The following is a 21,941-nucleotide window of genomic DNA, read 5'->3' on the forward strand; positions in this document are numbered from 1 at the left end:
AAGAGACCTCGGGTCCCCCTTACTCTAATTGGGGTAGTGTGATGACAATGGATATAAAGCTCGGACGTAAGAGGGATTACTTGGGAAAGAACGGCAAACTTGGCAAATTCATGGATTTAAGGAATTGAGAAAGAGAGAGAGACCCAAATGAAAAACTGGGATTTGGCCTTTAAAAACCAGCTTTTAGGCTGGCCTAGCTAGGTAGCAGAGAGCAAGGCCCTGAGTTCGAACCCCAGAACCAGAAACAAGACCTAAAACCGCAAAAGAACACTTAGGTAAAGGAGGGAGGGAAGAGGATCAGTTTTGACAGAAGGATGAGGACACTTTAGATACTGAATTTGGTCTTTAGAAACTAGAAGAAAATGAAAGCAAGAGTCCCAGCAGTAGGAAAATAAGGAGTGGATTTGCTTTGAAGTTTGTATTTCCATGTCCCTCTTTCTCTCGATCCTTCCAGGGATAGATACCCAGCTTGTGTTTATAAGTTTTTATTGTGATTTAAAACGCTCCCTCCCAAGTTGTACAGCTTCAGGCCCCACCAAAGCAGGACCATGCAGGTTGGAGTGAAAAGGCATTCCATGGGATACTAATGGATAATAGGAGACAGAGACCTGGAAGAGCCTTCTGACCATCCTCAAAGGAAAAGAAGGGTCCTCAGGGAAGGCCAGAAAAGCAGAAAGCCCTTGTGGGCCAGGACCCTGCAGGGGGCCCAAAGGAACCGGGGCCAGGTTGGGTTGCCCAATGTGGCTCCTCAAACAGTGAATGATTTTTTTTTTTTTTTTAAGAGACGGGAGTCTGGCTGTGTTGCCCAGGCTGGTCTAGACCTCCTGGCTCAAGCGATCCTCCTGCTTCAAGCGATCCTCCTGCTTCTGCCTCCCAGTAGCTGGGATTACAGGTGAGCATCACCAGGCAGGGCTAAAAGGTGACTGCTTTAGAGCGCATGCTCACTACAGTGTTGCGAGCCCACGTTCCCAGGGCGGGAGGAGTGGGAAGTAGGCAGCGGGTGTGGACTCCCCATCGGACAAGGCTGCCGGGAAAAGAAAGGCAGAGGATAACATTCCGCCCCTCCCTTAGGGCACCCTGTAATTTAACTTTTGCCAGTCTAGTCAATATTCATTTGGGATTAATCTCAAAATAAAATAAGGGGCTGTCTTTAATCACATTTTCTCATTCCTTGAGATTTTCTGTGATCTTACTTGCATCCGTTTCCTCTTTCTGAGTGTACGCCTGATCCATGACCAAGAAAACGAGCTACTGGTGACTCGGATTGGGGTTTTGTTGCTTGGTCGCTAGGTCTACGCTATTAGTTCCTCTTTTTCTATCCAAGGCACACGAGGAATTCTGCCCTGTGGGTTCAGGAACCGAGGACCAGGGTGGAGAAGGAGGAAGTCCTCAGGCACCTGAGGCTGGAAAAGCCAAGGTCGGTTATCGGATCACGGAGTCAAAGGTGGCGATGACTTCATCCCCGCAGAGGGCGCCTCACACCCCGGCGGCTGATTTCTAGCAGCCGGTTTGCCCGAGATTAGTTTTCTTTGACGACTCGCTCCTCACTGCCTGGCGTCACAAGTCACTAGGGGGAAGGAAAAAATAAATAAATAAATAAATAAATAAGATCGATTTCTGTTTCCCTCTGTGCAGACTAGGAGGAGCGCTTCCCAGACAGCGCCCATCCATTCAACCAGGCCTGGAAGAGACTTTTTCTTGCTGTTCTTTTTGTCTTTAATAAAACGAAAAGATTTTTTAAAAGTAACAAATTTACAGGTTGCCAGGCCCCAGGAAGGCGCAGACTTGGGGAGCTCGGGCCCGCCAAAGTTCGGCCACGCGACTGGGACAGCCCTCCAAGTGCTGCCCAATGCTCCAGGGAGACCGGGCCCTGCGCGGCCGCGGCGCGCGGGGGTGCGTGAGTGTGCTGGAGAGTGTGCGTGCTTGCCTGAGTGTGTGTGGTGTGTGCGCGCGCGTGTGCGCAGAGGAGGGTGTCCGGGAGGCTGCGGCAGAGGCTCCTTTGTGGAAGGCGCTTGCCTGCTCAGAAGCCAGCGTGGCGCCTCCTAGCTCGTTCCACTAGGACACCCGGCTCCTCTTCACAGCCGCGCAGGCTCCGTCGCCCTTCTCGCCTATCTCCCTCCGCAACCCCGCAACAGTCTTCGCGCACCGGGAGCAGCTTGCGAGCCGCGGCTCCCCACACCCGAAAGCCCCGAGCAGGTGAAGGCGAGCGCGCTGGCGGCAGCGGCGGCGCCCAGAGGGTGGAGGAGGAGCGAGGGAGGCCGCCGAGCAGGAAAGGGCGTGCTGCCCTTCGCGGCCGGCGCGGGGAGCAGCCCGGTCCGCAGCATTGTTACCTGAGGCAGCGGCTCCGCCCCGCCCCGCTGCGCTCCGCCTTGCCCTGCCCCCTCGCGGTCCTGGGGCGGCGGGGCCTGCAGTGACCGGCCGGAGTCGGCGGCGTCGGGAGCCGCGGCTGCTGGCTGCGGCGGGAGCCGGGACGCGGGGCGCGGGGCGCGGGGCGCGGTGAGTGAGCGGCGGAGCCCACGGGCTCCAGGGGGCGGGGTGCGGCCGCGGGGACGCGGAGCGCGACAGGCGGCGGGTCTGCCCTTCTCCGGCTTCCCGCGAAGGCTGGAGGGGAGGGAGGAGGCTCGAGCTCCCTCCATCCCCGACCCGGTGACTTGGGTGGCCGCCCGTTCCTGGCCGCAGGAGGCGGCGACCCTTGTCTTGAGGCGAAGACGGGCGGGTCTGGACCTGCATCCGGAGAACCGGCCCGGCTGCGGGCTGCCTGCGGGTCGGACCCGGGTCGCCTGGTGGGGCTTTCCTGCGACTTCAGTGTGTCGCGGAGAGCGGGAGCCCCGCACTGGACGCGCTCACCCGCCCGCAGCCTCAGCGACCCCTGCGACAGTGGGTGCGGGGTTGGCGGGACCGAGTCGGGCGCCGCGGGCCGAGGACACGGCGGTTCTGGCCCGGGCTTGCTCGTCCTGGAAGTTCATGTCCCAAGCGGCGCCCCGCTCTTGCACACGTGAGAGGCGGAGGCCGGTGGGTCACCACCCTCCAGACCGGGGCTGTCCCCAGGTCCTGGACAGCGGGCTCCCGCTTCCATCCTCCGACCCCCGTTTCTAACGCCAGGAGTCTCCCTTATGCGTTTTTCTCGCCTGTTCTTCGCTGCTCCTTTTTGGCCGAGCGGAGCGTGACAGTGAGGTTTTCCTCCCCAGACCGGGGACGCAGGGAAGTGGAGCAGCCAAGGTCCGAGGACGGGGCGTAGCCCGGGGCGGTCACCGCAGACCGGAAGGCCCCCTTTCGCTTTCAGCCCGCAGACACCTCCCCTTCTGACCCTCCCCCACCTGTGGGAGCTTTGCGCCGCGGCCCCCGCAGAGGGGCGGGCACTTGGGTCAGCGTGGGTGGGGGGCGCAGGGCCAGGCGGAGCGACCCTTCGGCCCGCCCCGACCGGAGGGACCTAGGAAGGAGCGAGCTGGCGCGGCGGCCGTCGCAGTGGCATCTGCGGGAGGAGGGAAGACGACCACTCGCGAGGGTCGAGCTCCTCCCGACCCCCTGTCCCCGCACTGCCAGCGCACCCGTCTCCAGTGCTGCCTGGCTGCGGCCGCAGAACCTGCGCGGCGCTGGGGGCGGCCGTCGGTGCCGCGACGCGCTCCCGCCAGGCCCAGATAAGGACGCGGCTTGCGCGACCCGGGACCGCCCACTCGCGTATTTCCCGCTGCCCCCGAGCGCCGCTGCCAACCCGGGTTCGGTGCTGGGCGCTGCGGGAGGCTGCCGAGCCAGTGGCATTTTGGTGAGTGATTCGGGCAGGGGAGGGGACGCCGGGTTGGGGACAGAAAGAAGTGGTGGACCTCTCTCAAAGCACAGACCTAGGAAACCTGCGTCCAGATTGACTTGCAAGGAATCGTGCCCTCCACGCCGAATTTCTTTCAGACTCAGTAGTCAGTGTTCAAACATCTGTTTGCACAGAAATTATTCCTTGAGTTCGGTAGTCTTTGACTCCCCGCCCCCCACTTTGCTGACCCACGCTTGTCTTCCTGGAATGAGTAGCGAGCGCTTCCTTCCCTCTCTCAAGAGCATCCTTTGGCACTCGTGTACTCCTTCCCCTCCCCCACCTCGGTTTTGGGACAGTAAGAGAAGAAACTGAAAATGCACATCTAGAAACAGGCATTCTTGTGCTCCGGGGTGTTGCTGCAGGGCAGCTGTGAATGTTTACGTGATGGGACGGATTACACACACGCTCTCTTGGAAATGTCTTCCCTTGCGTTCTTTCACTGCTGGCCCCAGTGCCAGGTTGGACGTTCTAAGTGGGATCGGCTGTGTGGTTGCTCCGGCTGACACTGTTTAGTAACTGACAGGTCCTGGTGGAGGAGACTTCTTAAGGACGAAGTGCAGTGAGAGCAAAAATTCTACCTTTTAGAATTGTCTGAACTTTCCCGAACCTTTCTTCTCCCCCAGCTAAAATAGGTGTGTGTTGTTCTCTCCAAACCTGGCTCTCTCTGCCCAGGTTCATGTTCAGAAGCATGTGGGCCAGTCCTTCCTACCCCCACCTCATCTGTGATATAGGAGTCAGGGGGAAAGATTTTTCTGGCACTGGCGTTCCTTCTGATTATTGTTGGCCAAGGGGGAGAGTGTCCAGCTGAACAACAGGACTGGCCTGACCCTCTTTCAGGAAAGGCACTGTAAGAGGAAGCCTCCATACACTCCTTTCTTCTCTCCTGCGTGCTCTCTTCAAGAGAAGGGAACCTCAGGATGTTTCTGAAGCCAAGGGCAAGGCTCTTGCTGAAGAGCATTTATGAAGCCAGAAGCCACTGAAGACCCTTAGCAACATTCTCATTCTGAGCCTTTGCTTGCTGATTAAATGCTGCTGATTAAATGTGTGATCATGGTGTTGCCTTATTGAAATTCCACATGGTAAAAGATGCTCAGCTGAGCTACAGCCCCCACCCCCTGGAGGGTCTGTCATTCAAGCCCACCTCTGAAGGGTCGTTAGCACTTCATAGGACTTGAAAGCAAGTTCTCAGCTTCAGAGCCTAACCATGAAGCCCTGCATTTCACTCAGGGCAGGCTCAGCCATCCTCCCTGCTGCTGAGGTCCCCAGCCTGTAGGTAAGATGTTAAATACTAGCTGTCACTGTCCTGGGGAGATTGATGGGATGCTTGACATGTCCCAGACAGAACCAAGTCTAATCCCATTGTCCCTATTGGCAGTTGCAAGATGTGAGAAACAGGTGGGGAGTGTCATCGGTCAGGGCTGTGGCTTCACCTGCGTGTTCCAGGTGTCCCTGAGAGCATACACTACATCTGTATTGTGGGCAGTATGAATGTTCTTTTATGTGAATGTGGAATGAGTTAGGATTCTGTCTGTGCTCTCCTTTTCCTACTGCCACTGTGACATTGGGAATCTTGCCTGAAGGGAAAGCATTATGGAAGTTAACGGGTAGTAAAAGCATTAGCATCAAAAGCGTTAGCATCAGAGCTAATCATTACTGGTGAACTGATTCAGGAGAAGCTGTTGGGGGGCTAGGACCCTTGTGTGTTACCCTGGGAAAAAATTAACCAGACAACTTACCAGCGACAATGTGAGACATTTTCCTTTAACTTAAAAATAGCCTTCTTTCCAGAGATGGGACAATGGTTTGAATCATGACAACTCTTAGCTAGCTAACAACGTGTTACTTTTTACTTTGAATTTTATTCAGTACTTCCTCTGTGCAAAACGCAATACTCAAAAGATGTGCACCTTTTGGGGCTTTGGTGTTAAAAGATAGTGATGTTGTACCAACTTTGAGTGTATAGTCTTTCTCACTATCAGTATTTCTACACTTGCATGGGGGGGCGGTTGATGGCACATATGTACAGCACTGAATGACTTATTACTTTCTAGGTTGTAGACTTTTTTAGCTTATCACCTGGGGCTGGAACCTAGGGCCTGAAGCATACTAGGCAAGCGCTCCACCACTGAGTTACTCCGCAGCTATTACCATTCTTAGAGAGATAATATATAAATATGTCAGCATACCTGGAATTGGAAGTGAACTGGAGGATTAGCAATTCTTCTATACATGAAATATTTTATGTACAAGAGTATTTTAAAATATGTAAGAATAAACTGCCAAAATTACCTGTACGGTCTTGAAAAAAGAAGAGTTCAAATATAACTATAAACTGTAATTGACAATGAGTCATTGCTTTAGGGATGCCAGCTATGAAAACAGCCTCGTTATGCCCCTGATGATAATTATGAAAAATCCTTCTGCAAGCCTGTTGCATCTCAAGTGAGCTGTAGGTCGGCTTGGATACATACTTTTAATTCTACTTATCTAGAAGTTATCCAGTGCTGATAGCTGCATTATACTGTGAATGTACTTAAGGCCACTATTTTATACACTTAAAAATCCCTATAATAGTTTTTTTAAAGTATCCCATGAATAGTTGGAAATGACATTTTCTTTTTTTTATATGAATTTTTTAGTTGTAGATGAACAAACATTTTCTTTTAGTTGTAGGTCGACATAACACCCTTATTTTACTTAATAATTTTTTTGTGCTGCTGAGGATTGAACCCAGTGAGTGCCTCATGCATGCTAGGCAGGTGCTCTATCACTGAGCTTCAACCCCAGCCCACAACACCTCTCTTTTATTTATTTATTTTTATGTGGTGCTGAGGCTCGAACCCAGTACCTCACAGATATTATTAGGCAAGCGCTCTACCACTGAACTCCAGCTCTGGCTCTGGAAATGACATTTTCTACTCACATATAAGCAATTTTCAAAACTTAAATTTTCAGGGGCCCTGGGTGTAGCTCAGTGATAGAGCATATACTTAGCATACGTGTGGCCCTGGGTTCAATTCCCAGCATCAAAAAATAAAACATCCTAAATTTTCAAATATTTCATAAAAATATTTGTTCTTGTAATGAAAAGATAATTTAGTATGCAATTACTAAGTATTGGAAAAGGACAGATCTTGTAAACCACAAACTTTGATAGCCCAAAATGGAAGTAATTTAAAAAAATATTTTTAGCAACTAGGGGGAACTAAGATTTATCTATAAACCCAAAACACATTTCAAAGCAAAGGTAATGAAAATCATATATGCGTATGAGCAACTCGTTGTTGTTTTTAATATGTGCCTGGCATCTTGGTAAGAACCGTGCATGTATTAGCTCATTCTTTCTTATACAAGTCAGTGAAATAGGTACATCCTCATTTTGTAGAGAAACATGCTAAAGTGTAGGTTAACTGACCTATCTCTGCTGAGGTTGAGCATGCAGAAAGTAGCAGACCTGGGTTTCAGAATCTCCTCTCTCACTTCCAAGGCAGTCCTCGCTTTCTTACGTGTGGCTTTATGTAAAACACCTCATAATGTTTGATGAGTGCTGTCACACAGTTTACCTCGGGAGATCCAGCACCGTTTGCCTAGCTTGTGTTCATCAAGTCTGGTCTCTGGCAGTGATGCTGTAAAAGGATAATCACACCAGGAGCCCTGTGGAGGTCGGGCCCTTTTCTCAAAGAAAGAAAGAGTCAAAAGGGCTCTCTCAACACGCTGCACCTACTCGCTTCACCCCCTCCCCACCCCGTCACACCTGTCCTTGTATCAGAAGAAGCGCAGTTGTTTTGACCCTGTTTCTCATCAGGTCAATAACAAACTGAAACCAAAACCAAACATTTAAAGGTCCTTAAGGATACAAGGCCACCAGTGTGAGTGAGTTATGTGGATAAGGGACACACATGTGGCAGATGTGATATGGGCAGCATACCCTTGTGTATCTCTTGTTTGCTAGATAATGTCATGAAACAGAAGAGGTGGGTGGAAGTTCTGACGGTTTCCAAAGAGCAGCTTAACAAAATCCAAGATGACAGCATTGGAGGGGATGCTAAAGGTCACTTAACGTAGCCTCCTAATTTCACAGATAAGAACACTGAACTCTGGCGAGACCAAGGGACTTGCCTAGTATTGTAAGCAGTCAGACTTGCTTTAGACACAGAGCATGCAATGCTCACACCTGGCCTTCTTTTCTCTATTTAAGGGAAAGCCACATCACCCAGTGGAGCAGGAACATAGTGACCCTGACTCCAGGGAAATGAGCTGGGCCATTATTTCGTCATCTCCAGCTGCCCCGCCTATTGTGTTCATGGTGGAAGATGCCTTTTGGCCCACTGATTGGTAGGAGACAGGTCCAGACTGGAAACAGGCAGGGTCACTACCTGCCTAATGCTTCAGCAATTTGGGCAGTTTCCCGAGGGGTTGGGTATCCATTGCCCAAAAGAGAATGAACTAGTTGGTGAACAAGTAGTGATTCATAAAGCGAGCAGTACTTGCTGAACCTATAGTAGGCTCTCAGTGAAGGTATGCTGTATTGATGAGGGGAAGGTTTCCAGATTGCACTTACTGCTTTGGCAGTATTTCCCGGTAAAATTTGGTTCACACTCAGAGAAGTATTAGCTCCTCCTAATGCCCCTCGGGATGTCCTTGACTTGAATGCCCACCCTCAGTAGGAGGTCTGGTTCTGGCTCTGGGGGGATGACTGGTATGGAATCATTTGCCAGTGCAGATTTTAAACTCACTTTATCTTGGCAGGTTTGGAAGATGACACGCAGAACACTTGCCTCTTTTCCTGGCTGCCAACTCGCTGGCAAAAAAGCGTGACACAAGGTTGATGTTTGTGTCTGCCTCTCCAAGGTCAAGGAATTATCTCCTTAGAAGGCAACAGTACTATGCATGTTATGAATTGTGTCTCCCTGGCCAGTGATAAAGAAAATGGGAATATCGCCACAGCAGCTGGATTCATGATTGGGCAGGAGTCACCCCCAGCCTCGCCACCGCCGCCACCTCCACCCCCTCCACCTCCACCATGTCTGCACTCAGGGAAAGGATGCTCCCCCTCCCCTCCTCCTCCTCCACCGCCTCCGCTCCCCGGGGGGCCTCCTGGACCCCCTCCCCCTCCAGGACCACCCCCCACGTCTCACATGAATGGCTACAGTTCTCTGGGTAAGAAGAGGATGAGAAGCTTTTTTTGGAAAACCATTCCAGAGGAGCAAGTTCGCGGCAAGACCAACATCTGGACCTTGGCCGCCAGGCAGCAGCATCACTACCAGATCGACGCCAAGACCATCGAGGAGCTCTTCGGGCAGCAAGAAGACACCAGCAAGTCTTGCCTCCCCAGGAGAGGAGGATCTTTAAATTCATCCTTCAGGGACGCTCGGGAAGAGGTAAGGGCCGGCAGTCCTCCCGTGCCCCGTTGTTTTGCGATCACGGTATCCTGCCTGTCACTAAGAAATAAGAGAAGGCAAGGGGATGTGGCCTGGAGATGATGGAAGAGCCTATGAGGAGTTTGAGCCAGCAGTGGAAGTGTTGAGGAGCCTGCAAGCGCATCCTCCCAGATGTCCTCGGGGACTATGACCTCATGCGGAGAGCATGCTAGTTAGGGGCCCTTGGTCTCTGGCCTCTGAGCACTGCCCTGTCTCTAGCACATCTGGGATGGTTTCCTGGGTGGAGAAGTTCCACCAGAGTCCAGGATTGTTAGTTTTCATTGAAACAAAAAACTGGGCTCCTGAACTTGGTTATCTGGAATGAACCAGAGCTGTCTAGGGTCAAATGCCTTTTGTTAAATGATATCAACTACCAGCATTTTACCCAGATTTTCCCCTGCAGCTTTCCCTCAACATGTGGTTTGGGATAACCTTTATTTCTCATGTCTCTATTAAATTCTGACCATTGTGGAAGAGAGATATCCAGAGAGCCAAAGCATAAAAGCTATTTTCAGATAGATTTTGTAAAGCAGTGTATTTCCAGTTCACACTCAATGTCTCACTTTGAGAGGAAATAAAAGCTATTAAATTATAAGATATTAACTGGGCACCATCCAGTACAGAAACTGAACCCAAAATTGTATTCATCAGTACTCCCAGTTTAGAAACACGAAAGCCAATTAAGAAACCTTTACTTGCTAGGAGAAATTAGAAAGCCAGGGATTGAAAGGAAAGAATGCTTCAAAGGTAGGAAGGACGGAACCCTCCTTCGAGAATGAAGAAGGAGAAAGGGACGGAGGGAAGAGAGAGGCAATACTGCATAAATTCTTCATTGTTTAATCTGTTGTAAAGGAGCAGAGAAAATAGGTCAGTGATGGAACTGACTAGATAAGAGAGTGGGCAGGGCCCCGGATGAAGCGTTCGCTCTATGCATTACTGAATTCTTGAGCCAACACTCTTGGCCTCTTTTCTCTTTCTGGCTCAGGACCCTGTTAACTCCTCCTTTCAGCTCACTTGGGGGCCCTGAAAGCTGGTTGCCTGAATCCCCTGTTGAGATCGCCAGGAGTTTATTTATTATGAAACTCTGGGAAGGCCAGGATTAGGATAGTTTAGGTGTAAAATAAACTGAAATAAACTGGAGAAGGAACTCGTCAGGAGAAGCCATGGTGCCGCAGTGCTTCCTGCCTCTTCCTCTTCTGCAAAGTCCCTTTATTTGCCAGTCCCCTCTCAGCATTGGAAGGAGCACTAAGTCATTTCCTTAGTACCCTGGCCTTTGCCCCAGCTCCAACAGAGGTTCTTTATTGTACAGTGGCCATGGCTTGCCGCCTTCTCCTGGCTCTCCTTGCTGAGATCCAGGATCCTGAAGTAGCCCCTGGAGGGCTGCATGTGGAGACGGGATGCAGCTCAGGGAAGAGCCTGGATGCCTGGGGGGTTAGCGCCTTGTCCCTGGAGGAGAGCCACCCGGGCAGAGCAGGTGGCACCTTCTGTAGCCTGGGAACATTGCAAGGCACTCCGGAGAGAGGGAAGGGAACATGCCGCTTTGTGTTGTGAACTGAAGAGAGGTTGAAAACCACTGAGAACGAACAGGAGGAAGAGGCACCGGCCTGACGTCCTTCCCCAGCGGTGGCCGGAGCAAAAATGTCCATTTCCAGGCCAAGTCTAAAATTCAGGCAAAAGCATCTTTCTCCTTGCTTACCTCCAACCCTGGACCCTAGGTATAATTTTATTTTTTATTTTTTTTTTTCATATGCCCCTTTCTTTCTTGAACTTCTGTTTTTAAAGGAAATGACTTCTTGCTTCTTCCAATATCAAAAGGAGACTTTGACAGATAAAGGGACTTTGCATAAGAGGAAGAGGAATAGTTTAATTTTTATTTTATTTTATTTATTTTTATTTATTTATTTTGGTGGTCCTGAGGTTAACTCAGGGCCTTACACATGCTAGACAAGTGCTCTGCCACTGAGCTACATCCCCAGCCCTAAAATATTTTTAATTGTAAAACACATTTAAGCTTTACCACCTTAACCATTTTTAAGCCTACAGTTCAGTGACCTTAAGTACCTCCACATGATTGTGGGACCATTACCACCATCTGTCTCCAGTACTGTTTCAAGTTGCAAAACTGAAACTCTGCCCATCAGACAATAGCTTTCCAGTTCCCCCTTCCCCTAGCTCTTGGCAGCTCCACTCTGCTTCTGTCTATGAATTTGACTACCCTCCAGACCTCATTTAGGGTCAGTCTTTTTGTGATTGACTTCTTTCACTTAGCACAGTATCTTCAAGTTTTATCCATGTTGTAGCATTTGTCAGGATTTTAAGGCCAAATAACATTTCATGTATGCCTGTACCACATTTTTTTAATTCATTCATCCCTTGGTGGATAATTGGGTTGCTTCTACCTTTTGTGAATAATGCTGCAATACACGCAGGGGTGCAAAGATCTGTACTTTTTTTTTTTTTTTTTTTTTTTTTGGTACTGGGGATTGAACCCAGGGGCACCTAACCATAGAACCACATCCGCAGTCCTTTTTTTAATATTTTATTAGAGACAGCCTGAGTTTCTTAGGGCCTTGCTAAGTTGCTGAGGCTGGCTTTGAACCCTCCATTCTCCTACCTCAGCCTCCTGAGCCACTGGGATTACTTACAGGAGTGTACTACCGCACCCAGCAAGATCTGTACTTTCAACACTGTAGAAAGAGTAAGATCTGTAGGTCTTATTCTGAACGACTGCATATCATAAAGGAAAATTAAATCAGCATGACTGATTTAAGATAATCTTAACTCTTCAGCTCTTTAGTAAGCAGGTATAAATAGTTTAGATTGACTCATTTAAGTTCATGCTGGGTAACATTGTCACTTAAAGGAGATCCAGAATTATTTTCCATTTTTCATGTGTTCTCCAACATAGCTGGAAGTACTAGGGATACTTTTACAGTAAAAGAACAGGATACATGTTACTTTTCTCATTAGATTTTCTTCTAAAGAAGTTATAACTCAACAGAGTTATAGTCTGACACAGATCAGCAATAAACCTTCCAACTCACCCTGCAGTGAGTGGAGTCCAGGGTCAAAAGTAGCAGTCCTCAGGCGGCCTGGAGAGCACAACAGCGTGTTCAGCAGAGGACCCGTCTCGAGCTCGGGATCACAGCATCAACTCGGGCTGTTAAAACACGTTGCAACACAGGCTGTAATTCTTGAGGTTCAGACGTGCAGAGGATCAGATTATGTCCCCTTGCAGGGTAATGACCTCCCACAGAAACAGCTGACATTATGCAATTGGCTTATACTTTAAAGGGCTTCTAAACCATTACAAATAAGTTCCATTCCACCACAGAAGGAGACTTTGCTGGAAGATAGGGAAGCCTTGAGTTTGGAATGGCCGAACATAGAACTACACTTACAGTAGTAAATTAGAACATTTAGTGGGGGGAAGAAGGTTATGAACTAGTTCCGTCCTTGTGTCTTTGTTACCTAAAAATTAACTTGAGAAAGATTTCAGATGTGATGGTACAATGGTAATTAAACTGTAATAAAGTAATTGAAGATAGCACAGATATATTCCTGGGGATCATAATAAGAGGACTCAGACTCACCTTCTTTCCAGAGTTTGCTGATCTCATCCCCTGAGAAATTGCCAGATCCCTGTCCATCTGTCACAGTTGTCCCTTGGTTCCCTTAATAGCATTCGCTGGGTTTGTGTCCCCTCTGCAAGATGACCACCTCTGAAGGATAGGTCATTCAGTATCCTCCGAAGGAAACAAAAGGTAACGGAACAGACAACTGGACCAACGGAGCAGACAGACACTTCTGAGGTCTCTGCAGGTCAAAATTGGGATTCCCCAAGAAAAAGCAAATATTGAGACATGACACAGAATGTGCAGGGACCACATAGGAAGTAATTAGAATCACTAGCTGGCATAAGAGAACGGGAAAGAGAGGAGGAGGAGGCAGGGACAGAGGATGACTGCTTTCTGTGAATTTGCAAGGAGTTACGTTTTATTCTCCCACACTGCAGTTCAGGGATCCGTCATTGCTCCTCGACTGCAGTGATGATCCCAGTGTGTCCTGAAGTTCTGGGACACGCTCACAACCAGAACTGAAGAATGACGTCGAATATTCAAATTATTATTTATTTAAATGTGCTTAAGCGGGGGTTTTGGTTTGTTTCCTAAAGTGAGATGAGCACCAACTTCTAGTTGATAGCCAGCCTCCCAGAAAATAAAAAACTGTCAAAGACCAAATGCTAGGTCTATATTAGGGGATAGAGGACTACTTAAATTTTTGCTTTTCAGAATTTGAAGTGGGATTGAAGTGGCCACTGTTCAGTGTTAGGATGAGGAAGCTGCCTTTGAGTTACTGAAACAGAAGTGATTTTGTAAGTTTCTTCTTCCTTGAGGACGTTATGCTGAGTAAAATAAGCCAGTTATAAAAGGTCAAAGTATGATCCTACCTGTAAGAGGTACCTAGAGTAGTCAGAGAGACTGAAAAGAGAAGGACTGGGGCATGGGGACTTAGCGTTTAATGGGCACAGAGCTTCAGTTTTGCAAGATGAGAAAGTTCTGGATATGGATGTTGGTCATGGCAGCACTTAATACAACTTAAAATTGTCCACTTAAAAATGGTTGCAATAGCTGGGCATGGTGGCACACCCTGTAATCAATCCCAGCAATTCAGGAGGCTGAGGCATGGGGATCACAAATTTGAGACCAGCCTCAGCAACTTAGCAAGACCCTAAGCAGGTTAGCAAGACCCTGTCTCTAAACAAATAAATACAGGACTGGGGATGTGGATCAGTGGTCAGGTGCCCCTGGTTCAATCCCTAGTGCCAAAAAAAAAAATGTTGGAATAGGGAATGTTATTTGTCATTTACTGCAACTTAAACAAGTTCCTTCTTCCTATAGAGGATATGGGAGGCAGATTTTGCAACGGATTAATGCCAGGTGAAGCTGCAAGAATGGTAGCAGAAGAACTGGGAGATGTCATTCCAGGGCTTTAGCAAGAGGTGCAATGCAGCCATCACACACAGCACACCCTGCCCTGCATGGCACAGCAGCTCATGCAGGGTCTCAGAGGACATCACAAGCCTGGCCACTCTGGCAATTTTGGGGGTGCTGTTACTGAAGCCAAGTCCCCTTCACAATCTAGCGGGAGGTCCTTGAAGTAAGCAGGGCACACGACCTGACATCCCCTTGCTTTTATAACGCCGGGTTCTCCACTCTTCTGCGGGAGGAGCTGATGGACTCTGTCGCATGCCTCCTGGACCTGATGGTGCAGCACTGGCTTCTGTGGCCCTCAGTCCTGTCTACGCGCCTGGTGTGTCTAGAAGAGTAGATGGTGGGTCGATTAGAGCCAGGGCAGGGACGGACAACAATGCATTCATTGGCTGGTTGCCTCGTCCCTGTTTGGGGGCAATTTGTTGTCTCCTCTGATTTCTCAGCTTGGACAGCCACCCAGGTGGGGTCCCAGGTACAGATTCCACTCTCCGAATGACTCCAAAGCACCATCGCCCAGTCCCAAACGGATTCATTGCTGAACGGCCCAGCTCTGAGACGGCCCAGCTCTGAGACAGCCCAGCTGGCATTTGGGGAGTGAGATAAGATGAGTTACACGTGTAGTGATAACCCTCTGAGGACTTTAACAAACACTTTTATAACAGTGCTTAGAAGGCTGGAGTTTGATAAGGTAGGAGAAAGAGGCTTCTCAGGCACCAGGCAAACCTGAGGGTGCCTGGAGAGAGCAGGCCTGTCCCTCGGATGTTATCAGTTGTCTCATTTGCACACAGGGCTTTGTTTTCTCTGTAAGGTACTCAATCAAGGCCAGCCCGTGTTTTTCCTTAGGAACTGGTGACTGGTTTCAGAAACACAGCCTGAGCTGTGGAGACAACTTTTCCTACAGGCAGTGGCTGCCCTGGGTTGAGCATGGTGGGCTGAGCCCCTGGAGGAAGGCCGAGGATCCTGGAGGTTGTCTTACCTGCTGAGAATGGGTGTCTGCCCAGTGTCCCCAAAGATATAACTCTGGGTCACCAGGACTTGGCCAGGCACTGTGGGTGGCAAATTTCTACAGAATTGCCTCCATTTCTGGAGAAACCTCCTCATGGGAATACCAGGCCTGGGAGGGGACATTTACTATGTAGGAAGCCCACCAGTACTAAAACTCACAGAAACTACAGTGAAGAGGAATGGGAGAGACCCAGGCTAGTGCTTCTATGCCAATACTGCTTTAGGGAAGTTACCAAATGTTATCTCTGAGGCTCAGTTTCCTTATCTGTCAAATAGGGATAATACGAGTAATTTTCTCCATCACTTTTCCAGCAACAATGGTTATGGACCTAAGCCAAGTGTACAGAACCCCAGAGCGGTGAGGGGTGGACAGGATGAGGGTGGGGCTCGGAGCCTGTGGGGGTGGGAGGACGCTGAAGGCAAGGGTTAAATATAGCAGGAGGCATTGATTTAATTAGAGAAATATAAATGAGTTCTCTCTCCATTCTAGGTAGAAGTGAATGCAGAGAAAGGTTTTCAGATGTGTACATAATTATATCAATATGCATGCTTATACTTGTGATCTTTCAGTTTATGAACTATAATAAGCACATTTTCTGTTTTCATAAGTTGAAATTCCTCTTTTTGGTACCAACTTTACTCCTTAAAGCTTATTGAGTCTGACAGGAAAAACTCTCCCGCCTTCCTCCCTCTCCCTTCACACTGAACTTGAACTGCAATTCCTGGGTAGGATTCCAATAGGAAGTCTGTCCTTTTAACTTAGGAGGAGTTTATTTTATGGCTGGCAGGTGATCATGTTAACACGAAATAGACCCATAGGTTGGTAAATAATGTGATTGTTCAAGATTAGTCTTCAAAAGAAGGCACCAATACTATGTAAAAATTTAACCTTATAGCCAGGAAGTGACATTGACGTGGGTTAACAGTCTCCAGTCTTGCTGCTGCTTATAAACTTAGAAGCGGACCCAGAGATCAGGCATTTAGTCTGAAACTTGATTCTCTTTTGTTCACAATGAATCACATACATTTGGAAGGAAGAGGATTATAACAACAATTCCTATTTTAGTTAGTCTCCCTTCACCAAAAAACAAATGGAAAAAATTGCCATTGTTGTAGGTTATCTTTCCTTCATGCATTTACCTCTAGAGTTAGAAATAGCTTCAGTATTTAGCAACCAAAAAAAAAAAAAGAAGAAGATTCTAATTTCTAATCTGATAAAATCCTCCCATATTATTAATTTTGAACAGTTAAAATACTGCAGCCTGAATCTGGGTTTTGACAGTACATTGGAAGAGCTATGCCATATTTAAGTCAAAAGATAACCTATAGGCTGAAGAGATAGCTCGGTTGGTAGAATGCTTGCCTTGCAAGCACAAGGCCCTGGGTTCAATCCCCAGCACCACCAAAAAAAAAAAAAAAAAAAAAAAAACCCTATGTTGTGAGATATGTTATATATTTAAAATTATGTAATATCAAAATTATTATATTTCAGAAAATATAACATGGCAGAAAGTTTGGAGAGATGATAATATTCATATTTATAACATTATTAAGCTTTATAACCACCAGATTGACGAATTGGTAATTATTCCTTTGTTAGTTTGTGTCGCAGTTTGACAGGTTTCAGTGTTCTTTCCCCCGGCTCTTTTTGTTTGTACTTTAATAATCTGTGTCTCTATTTTTTTTTTTTCCCAGATTACCATCTTAGATGCAAAACGGAGCATGAACATTGGGATATTTCTTAAGCAATTTAAGAAGTAAGATTTCTTTGCACACATTCAGAGCTTTTAGTCACCTCTCCAGGCTGTCAGCATCAAAGTCTGTGGGTGTGACCAGCTGAAGTTCAACTGCTAATATGAGCCAAAGGCATTCCTCACACCTGGTCCTCAGAGGAGCAGCAGAGGAGTCCGCTAGTGTCTGTCACACTTTCTGCTGTAAAAGCGTAATCTAGCTGCCGGAAGTGAGCAGAATTGCCAGGGCTGTCCATTCAGGCCAGCTGTGCCTGGGAAGTTCTAGATCCATCTCTAGTGTTGCTCCTTCAGTGGAGATTGGCCTGAGAAGGCAAATCGCTGTTGAACTCAAAGGAGGGGGCTCTGCGGGAATTCTGGGGAGACCAACAGGGATTGTTTTTCTTCCCCCAAAGAAGAGTCCAGCCTGGGAGGAAGCTGGGATGGGAAGGAGGGCGGAGGCGATCTGTTTTAATTTCCACAGGCCTGTTCCCTCTTGACACTGCAGCCACGTGACATGGAATGTGATTCATTATCTTTTCAAGGTCTCCTCAGTCCATTGTAGAAGATATTCATCAAGGAAAGAGTGAGCATTATGGATCAGAGATGCTGCGGGAATTTCTGAAGCTTTTGCCAGAGTCGGAAGAGGTAAGGAGTTTTGGGTGTGAGGAGCGATGCAAAAAGCTTGGCATTCCTGGAAGTGTCAGAACTCCCGTGGGAAGGGCACTCTTCTGCCCAGAGCCAGAGTTTTCTCCCATAAAAATAAAAGGCGACCCCATAGAGCCAGCCAGGCTTACAGAGTCAGAGAGACTGTAAGGTGCAGATGGAGCTGTACCTTAATGGAGAACCTTGGGCAAGGTCCATAACTCCTGTGAACTTCAGTTTCCCCACCTGTAAAATGAGGATAATGACCCTTACCTCATCAGGCTGCCGAGATGACTAAACCCTGGTTATGCATCTGGCATGGTACTTGGCAAATGAGAGCTCAATAAATTTTTAGTTTTCTTTTCCATCATTTAACGATGACCTTTGCCTAGGGTGATCCGGGGTTCTTTTATAATACATACACTTTTTAAAAAAAGAAAAAGGGAGCAATCATTTTGGAAGATGCTCTGTAATTAGGAGAGGTGTGTGAACTGTTAGTACATCATGTTTACCTAATTTAGTGAAAGGTGAAAATTGCTGTGGTAGCTAAAAGTATCATAATATAAAGGTATGTATTTTGTTTGGACCAAATTAACTGAATTATTGAGTGGTTAGGTGCTTGACAGGAAGAAACAGAAGAATTTTATAAAATCTTCCAAAATTGTGATGATATTTTCCTTTATTTCTGATGAGAAATTCGGTAGGAAATGACACATGTGCTTATACACTTTTAAATAAAACAGTTTAGAAGCTTACAAATGTATTTACATATATAAGTAAAAATAAAGGGTGACATTTTTATAAGGACAAAGGATGACTTTTGTATAAATTATTCTTTTCACACAGACTGCTGGGTCCTCCCTCCCCCACCCCACTTCTTTTCCCACACATAATTTATGGAACTTGACTTTTAATGGCATTAGTAACAAGAAGAGAGGTGGGATAGGGCTTTTTCTCTTACATTGGTGGTTCTTCAGTTCAATGCCAAGTGTAGATTCGTGGGTAACCAGACTCTAGTTTTATCTAGGTATCTGAAATAATCTGCAGCTCTCTCTTTACCTCAAGTTTTCTGTTTGTAAATTAAGTGTAATTAACCTAACCCCATATTAATTCATGGCATTTATTAATGCTAGTGAAGGATCTTAAAAGAAAAGTACATTCAATCATAATTTACCCTGGATCCTGCACACTGAATAGTCCTTAATCTTTTTTCTTTTTCTTTCTTTTTTTTTTCTTTCGCTGAAGAATAGGAGTTCCGGAATCTTTGTTAGGATGGGTGGGGCTTAATTAATGTGAATTTTAAGAAGATCTATTTGCTTTCCTACTAGAGATGTAGCTCAATGGTAGAGCACTTGCTTAGCACACAGAAGGCCCTGCATTTGATCCCCAGCACTGAAAAAAAAAAAAAAAAGCAAAACAAAAAGAAATTTATTTGCTTTCGGAATATTATTCCTGCTTGGACCTTTTCTCTGACTCCTCCTTAGGACTGCTTTTGGTACCCACTCCTAACTGATCTCATCAGTTTTTTAAGCAAGAATCAAAGTTGATAGTGCCTGTGAAGCGCCCTCGTGCCTAACTAAAGGAAAGCTGGGCTGCCACCTTCATGCCACCAAGAGGTGGGAGATGGAATTCCATTTTAGTTAACGTCTTCTTCGCTCATTTAAAATTCAGAAGCGATTAGAAAATGCAAAGGTTTTTTTTTTTTTTTTTCAGAGAAGCAGATGAGCTGTCAACCCCCTCACATTTTAAAGAATTCTTTTTAAAACTTTGAGAAAATTATTTTTGAGTTGAATGTGGGATCTAATTAGAAAAGAAGGATGTTAAGGGCCAGATGAGGAAAACCCACCCAAGCACGGCCCGCGTGCCCCGGCCCTCTCACCCTGACAGCTAACTGGGGTCGTCACTGGCTGGGCTTTCCAGCCATCTTTGCAGCCGGAGGACCCAGCCTCAGCGCCTCTCCCCTGGCCCTCCTGCTGCAGGCCACCCTCAGGCCCCTTGTTTACATTACTGACTCTTGGCTTCAGCTCGCCACACCCTCCACGCTCAGCTGGGAGCTTCCTTCAGTAGCAACCCTGACAGTTCCCAGGACGCCCCTCCCTGAACTCCTGGGATCTGTGCTGTCAGAGTGGTCGTGGGGAAAGCTGAAGCCGCCTGTGACTGATGCCCCTTCCAAGGACAGATTGCCTTGGTGCCAACACCGTGGCTCTGGCACCACCCAGACTCACAACCTGACTCATTCTTTGGTCTCCCGGGTGTTGGAGGATGAGGATGAGGCCAGGGAGGAGGCAGGGCAAAGCAAGGGAGGTTTAGGAATGTGGCAGGAATATGCTGATAAATGCAGAAGTGTGTGCGTAACCACTTTTTTTTGGTACCAAGAATTGAACCCAGGGGCGCTTAACCACTGAGCCACATCCCAGCTTTTTAAAATATCTGATTTAGAGACAGGGTCTGGCTAAGTTGCTTAATGAAATGCAGTGTGTATTTAACGAGCTCAGCCCAGTGCCTGGCCCACAGGTCAGTCAGTCATAGCTGTGATTATTTTGTGTATTTTTTCACTTAAATCTTACAATGACATTTTTTTTTTTTTAACAGTGCTGGGGATTGAACCCCAGGGCCTTCTGCTTGCAAGGCAAGCACTCTACCAACTGAGCTATCTCCCCAGCCCTTACAGTGACATTTTAACAGACTCCTTCCTCATTTTACAAAGGAGAAGCCAGGCTCTCAGGGGCTAGAGGGTGTCCCGTGACTGCTGGGCGGTAGAGGAGGGATGCACTTGAACCCTGATCCCTCTGACCCTGCAGCAGTTCTTTCTGCTGCCCTCCACCACCTCCCTTGAGGAAGGAAGGGCAAGGGTTGTCAAAGCTGTGCCTGGCACCCTGCCACCTCACAGCCTTTCATCACCTGCTGTCACAGAGCCCTGGTGTGAGTGAGTGTCATTCGAATAATACTGTAATCTTATCAGCATGCTGGAAATTATGAGCGGAAACAGCCCTTTTCTCTTCGGCCTTCTCAGCGGACAAACCAGCCAGCCAAGCCAAGGTTAATTTGTTGTCAGGAATTTCTCAGCCCTTCACCACAAATCTTTTATCTGGCGTGTTTGTTCATCTTTCCTCCAGTGTGTGGTTAACACTTGCAGAGGAAAGTTGGCCCAGAAGTGAACACACCCAGCGGGCTCTGCTCCCACAAGGTGTCCCGTGCCCAAGAAGGGGCATGAGGAGGTATAGGGCATCCTACCCCACCTGGCGAGCCCTTCCTGTGCCATGGGCTGGTGTCCCATCAGCCTTCTCAGTGTCAGGGTCCAGGGCTGGAAGGTGCTGGAAACTTTCCCTGCTCTCTGGAAGAGTTACCTCCTCCCGCCTTGGAAAATTTTTTTTTCTCAGTGCCAGGTTTAGAACGGAGGGCCTTGCACTTGCTAAGGCTGTGTTCTTCCTCTGAGCTACTCCCCAGCCCCCAGACATGTTCATTTGCTCTTTCCCACCTTCTTCATTTACTCTGCTGCTACTGGGAGGGGTTGACAGGGAAGACGCCGAGGGTCTTCTGTGGGCGGATGTGTCTGTGGGAAGCCCTGCCACTTCAAACTTGAGAACATAAGGAGCACGCTCTTGCTAACATGACAGAAACTGGGCCCAGCCAGGGTCCTAATGAGAGTCTCTTGGCTCAGCCAACAAAATTATGCCTAACAATGTTTAATAAATGCTTTTTGATAATGATGAGAATGCATAATAATTATAGGGTTCATTCACCTCTCTTTTACTTCCCTACCGTTGGGAAGGTGCAGTAATCCCTCTTAATGAACATAAATCTCATTTTGAAATAGAATGAAGGACTGTACACCTGGCATTTAAAAACTGTCTTTCCATCACCATTCTCTTGAAATCTGTAAACATTTTAGCCTTTTACGTAAGTGATGGGGATTCATCATTGCTCAGTTACAGTTCAGCACATGTTTAATGGAAGTATGTACCAAGTTTCCTTAGCATGACCTGTTCATACACTTAAGACTGAAATCCGTGCTGTTGTTTCCAGAAGCTTCGTACGTGCTACATACAGGGTCTTTTCAAAAGGCACAGCCTCGTTCTGCTCCTGCCCATATATAGCAGTTTGTTTTACTCTGTTTCAGAAGGGATCAGAATTCATCGTAGGGATTTCTCAGTTCAGAAACCAGCTACTGATTTGGTTTAGCTAAACCAGAAGTGCCTTGTGCCCCAACATTCAGGAAGGCTAAAAATGGTAACTTTACTTTGTAGCTCTGTGGGTAAGGCAAATGCAGTTTTACAAATGGCTATTTTGTGATCTTAAAAAAATAACAATAATAACCAGGTGTGGTGGGTGGTGCATTTCTCTA

General features: G+C 47.5%; 1 protein-coding gene and 1 long non-coding RNA gene across 3 annotated transcripts in view; one reads left to right on the forward strand and one right to left on the reverse strand.

Moving 5' to 3' along the window:
* Window positions 1–708: 708 nt before the first annotated feature.
* Window positions 709–2,193, reverse strand: LOC306670090. The gene is made up of 2 exons (XR_013766315.1): window positions 2,017–2,193; window positions 709–1,567 (listed from the first exon to the last, which is right to left on the reverse strand). It is a non-coding gene; the product is annotated as an uncharacterized lncRNA (long non-coding RNA).
* A 179-nt stretch (window positions 2,194–2,372) lies between these two features.
* Window positions 2,373–21,941, forward strand: part of FHDC1 (FH2 domain containing 1) — a 38,606-nt gene continuing 19,037 nt past the window's right edge. The window contains exons 1-4 of one of the 2 annotated variants that reach the window (XM_079154538.1): window positions 2,373–2,496; window positions 8,555–9,186; window positions 16,920–16,981; window positions 17,497–17,599. In XM_079154538.1, the coding sequence (XP_079010664.1) occupies window positions 8,692–9,186; window positions 16,920–16,981; window positions 17,497–17,599 (660 nt within the window). In that variant the 5' untranslated portion in view covers window positions 2,373–2,496; window positions 8,555–8,691. Of the gene's footprint in view, window positions 2,497–3,597; window positions 3,764–8,554; window positions 9,187–16,919; window positions 16,982–17,496; window positions 17,600–21,941 lie in introns of those variants that run through there. The other variant, XM_079154539.1, reaches the window with a different exon arrangement.

Source organism: Sciurus vulgaris, assembly GCF_902686455.1.
Source record: "Sciurus vulgaris genome assembly, chromosome: 9".
Classification (NCBI taxonomy): domain Eukaryota; kingdom Metazoa; phylum Chordata; class Mammalia; order Rodentia; family Sciuridae; genus Sciurus; species Sciurus vulgaris.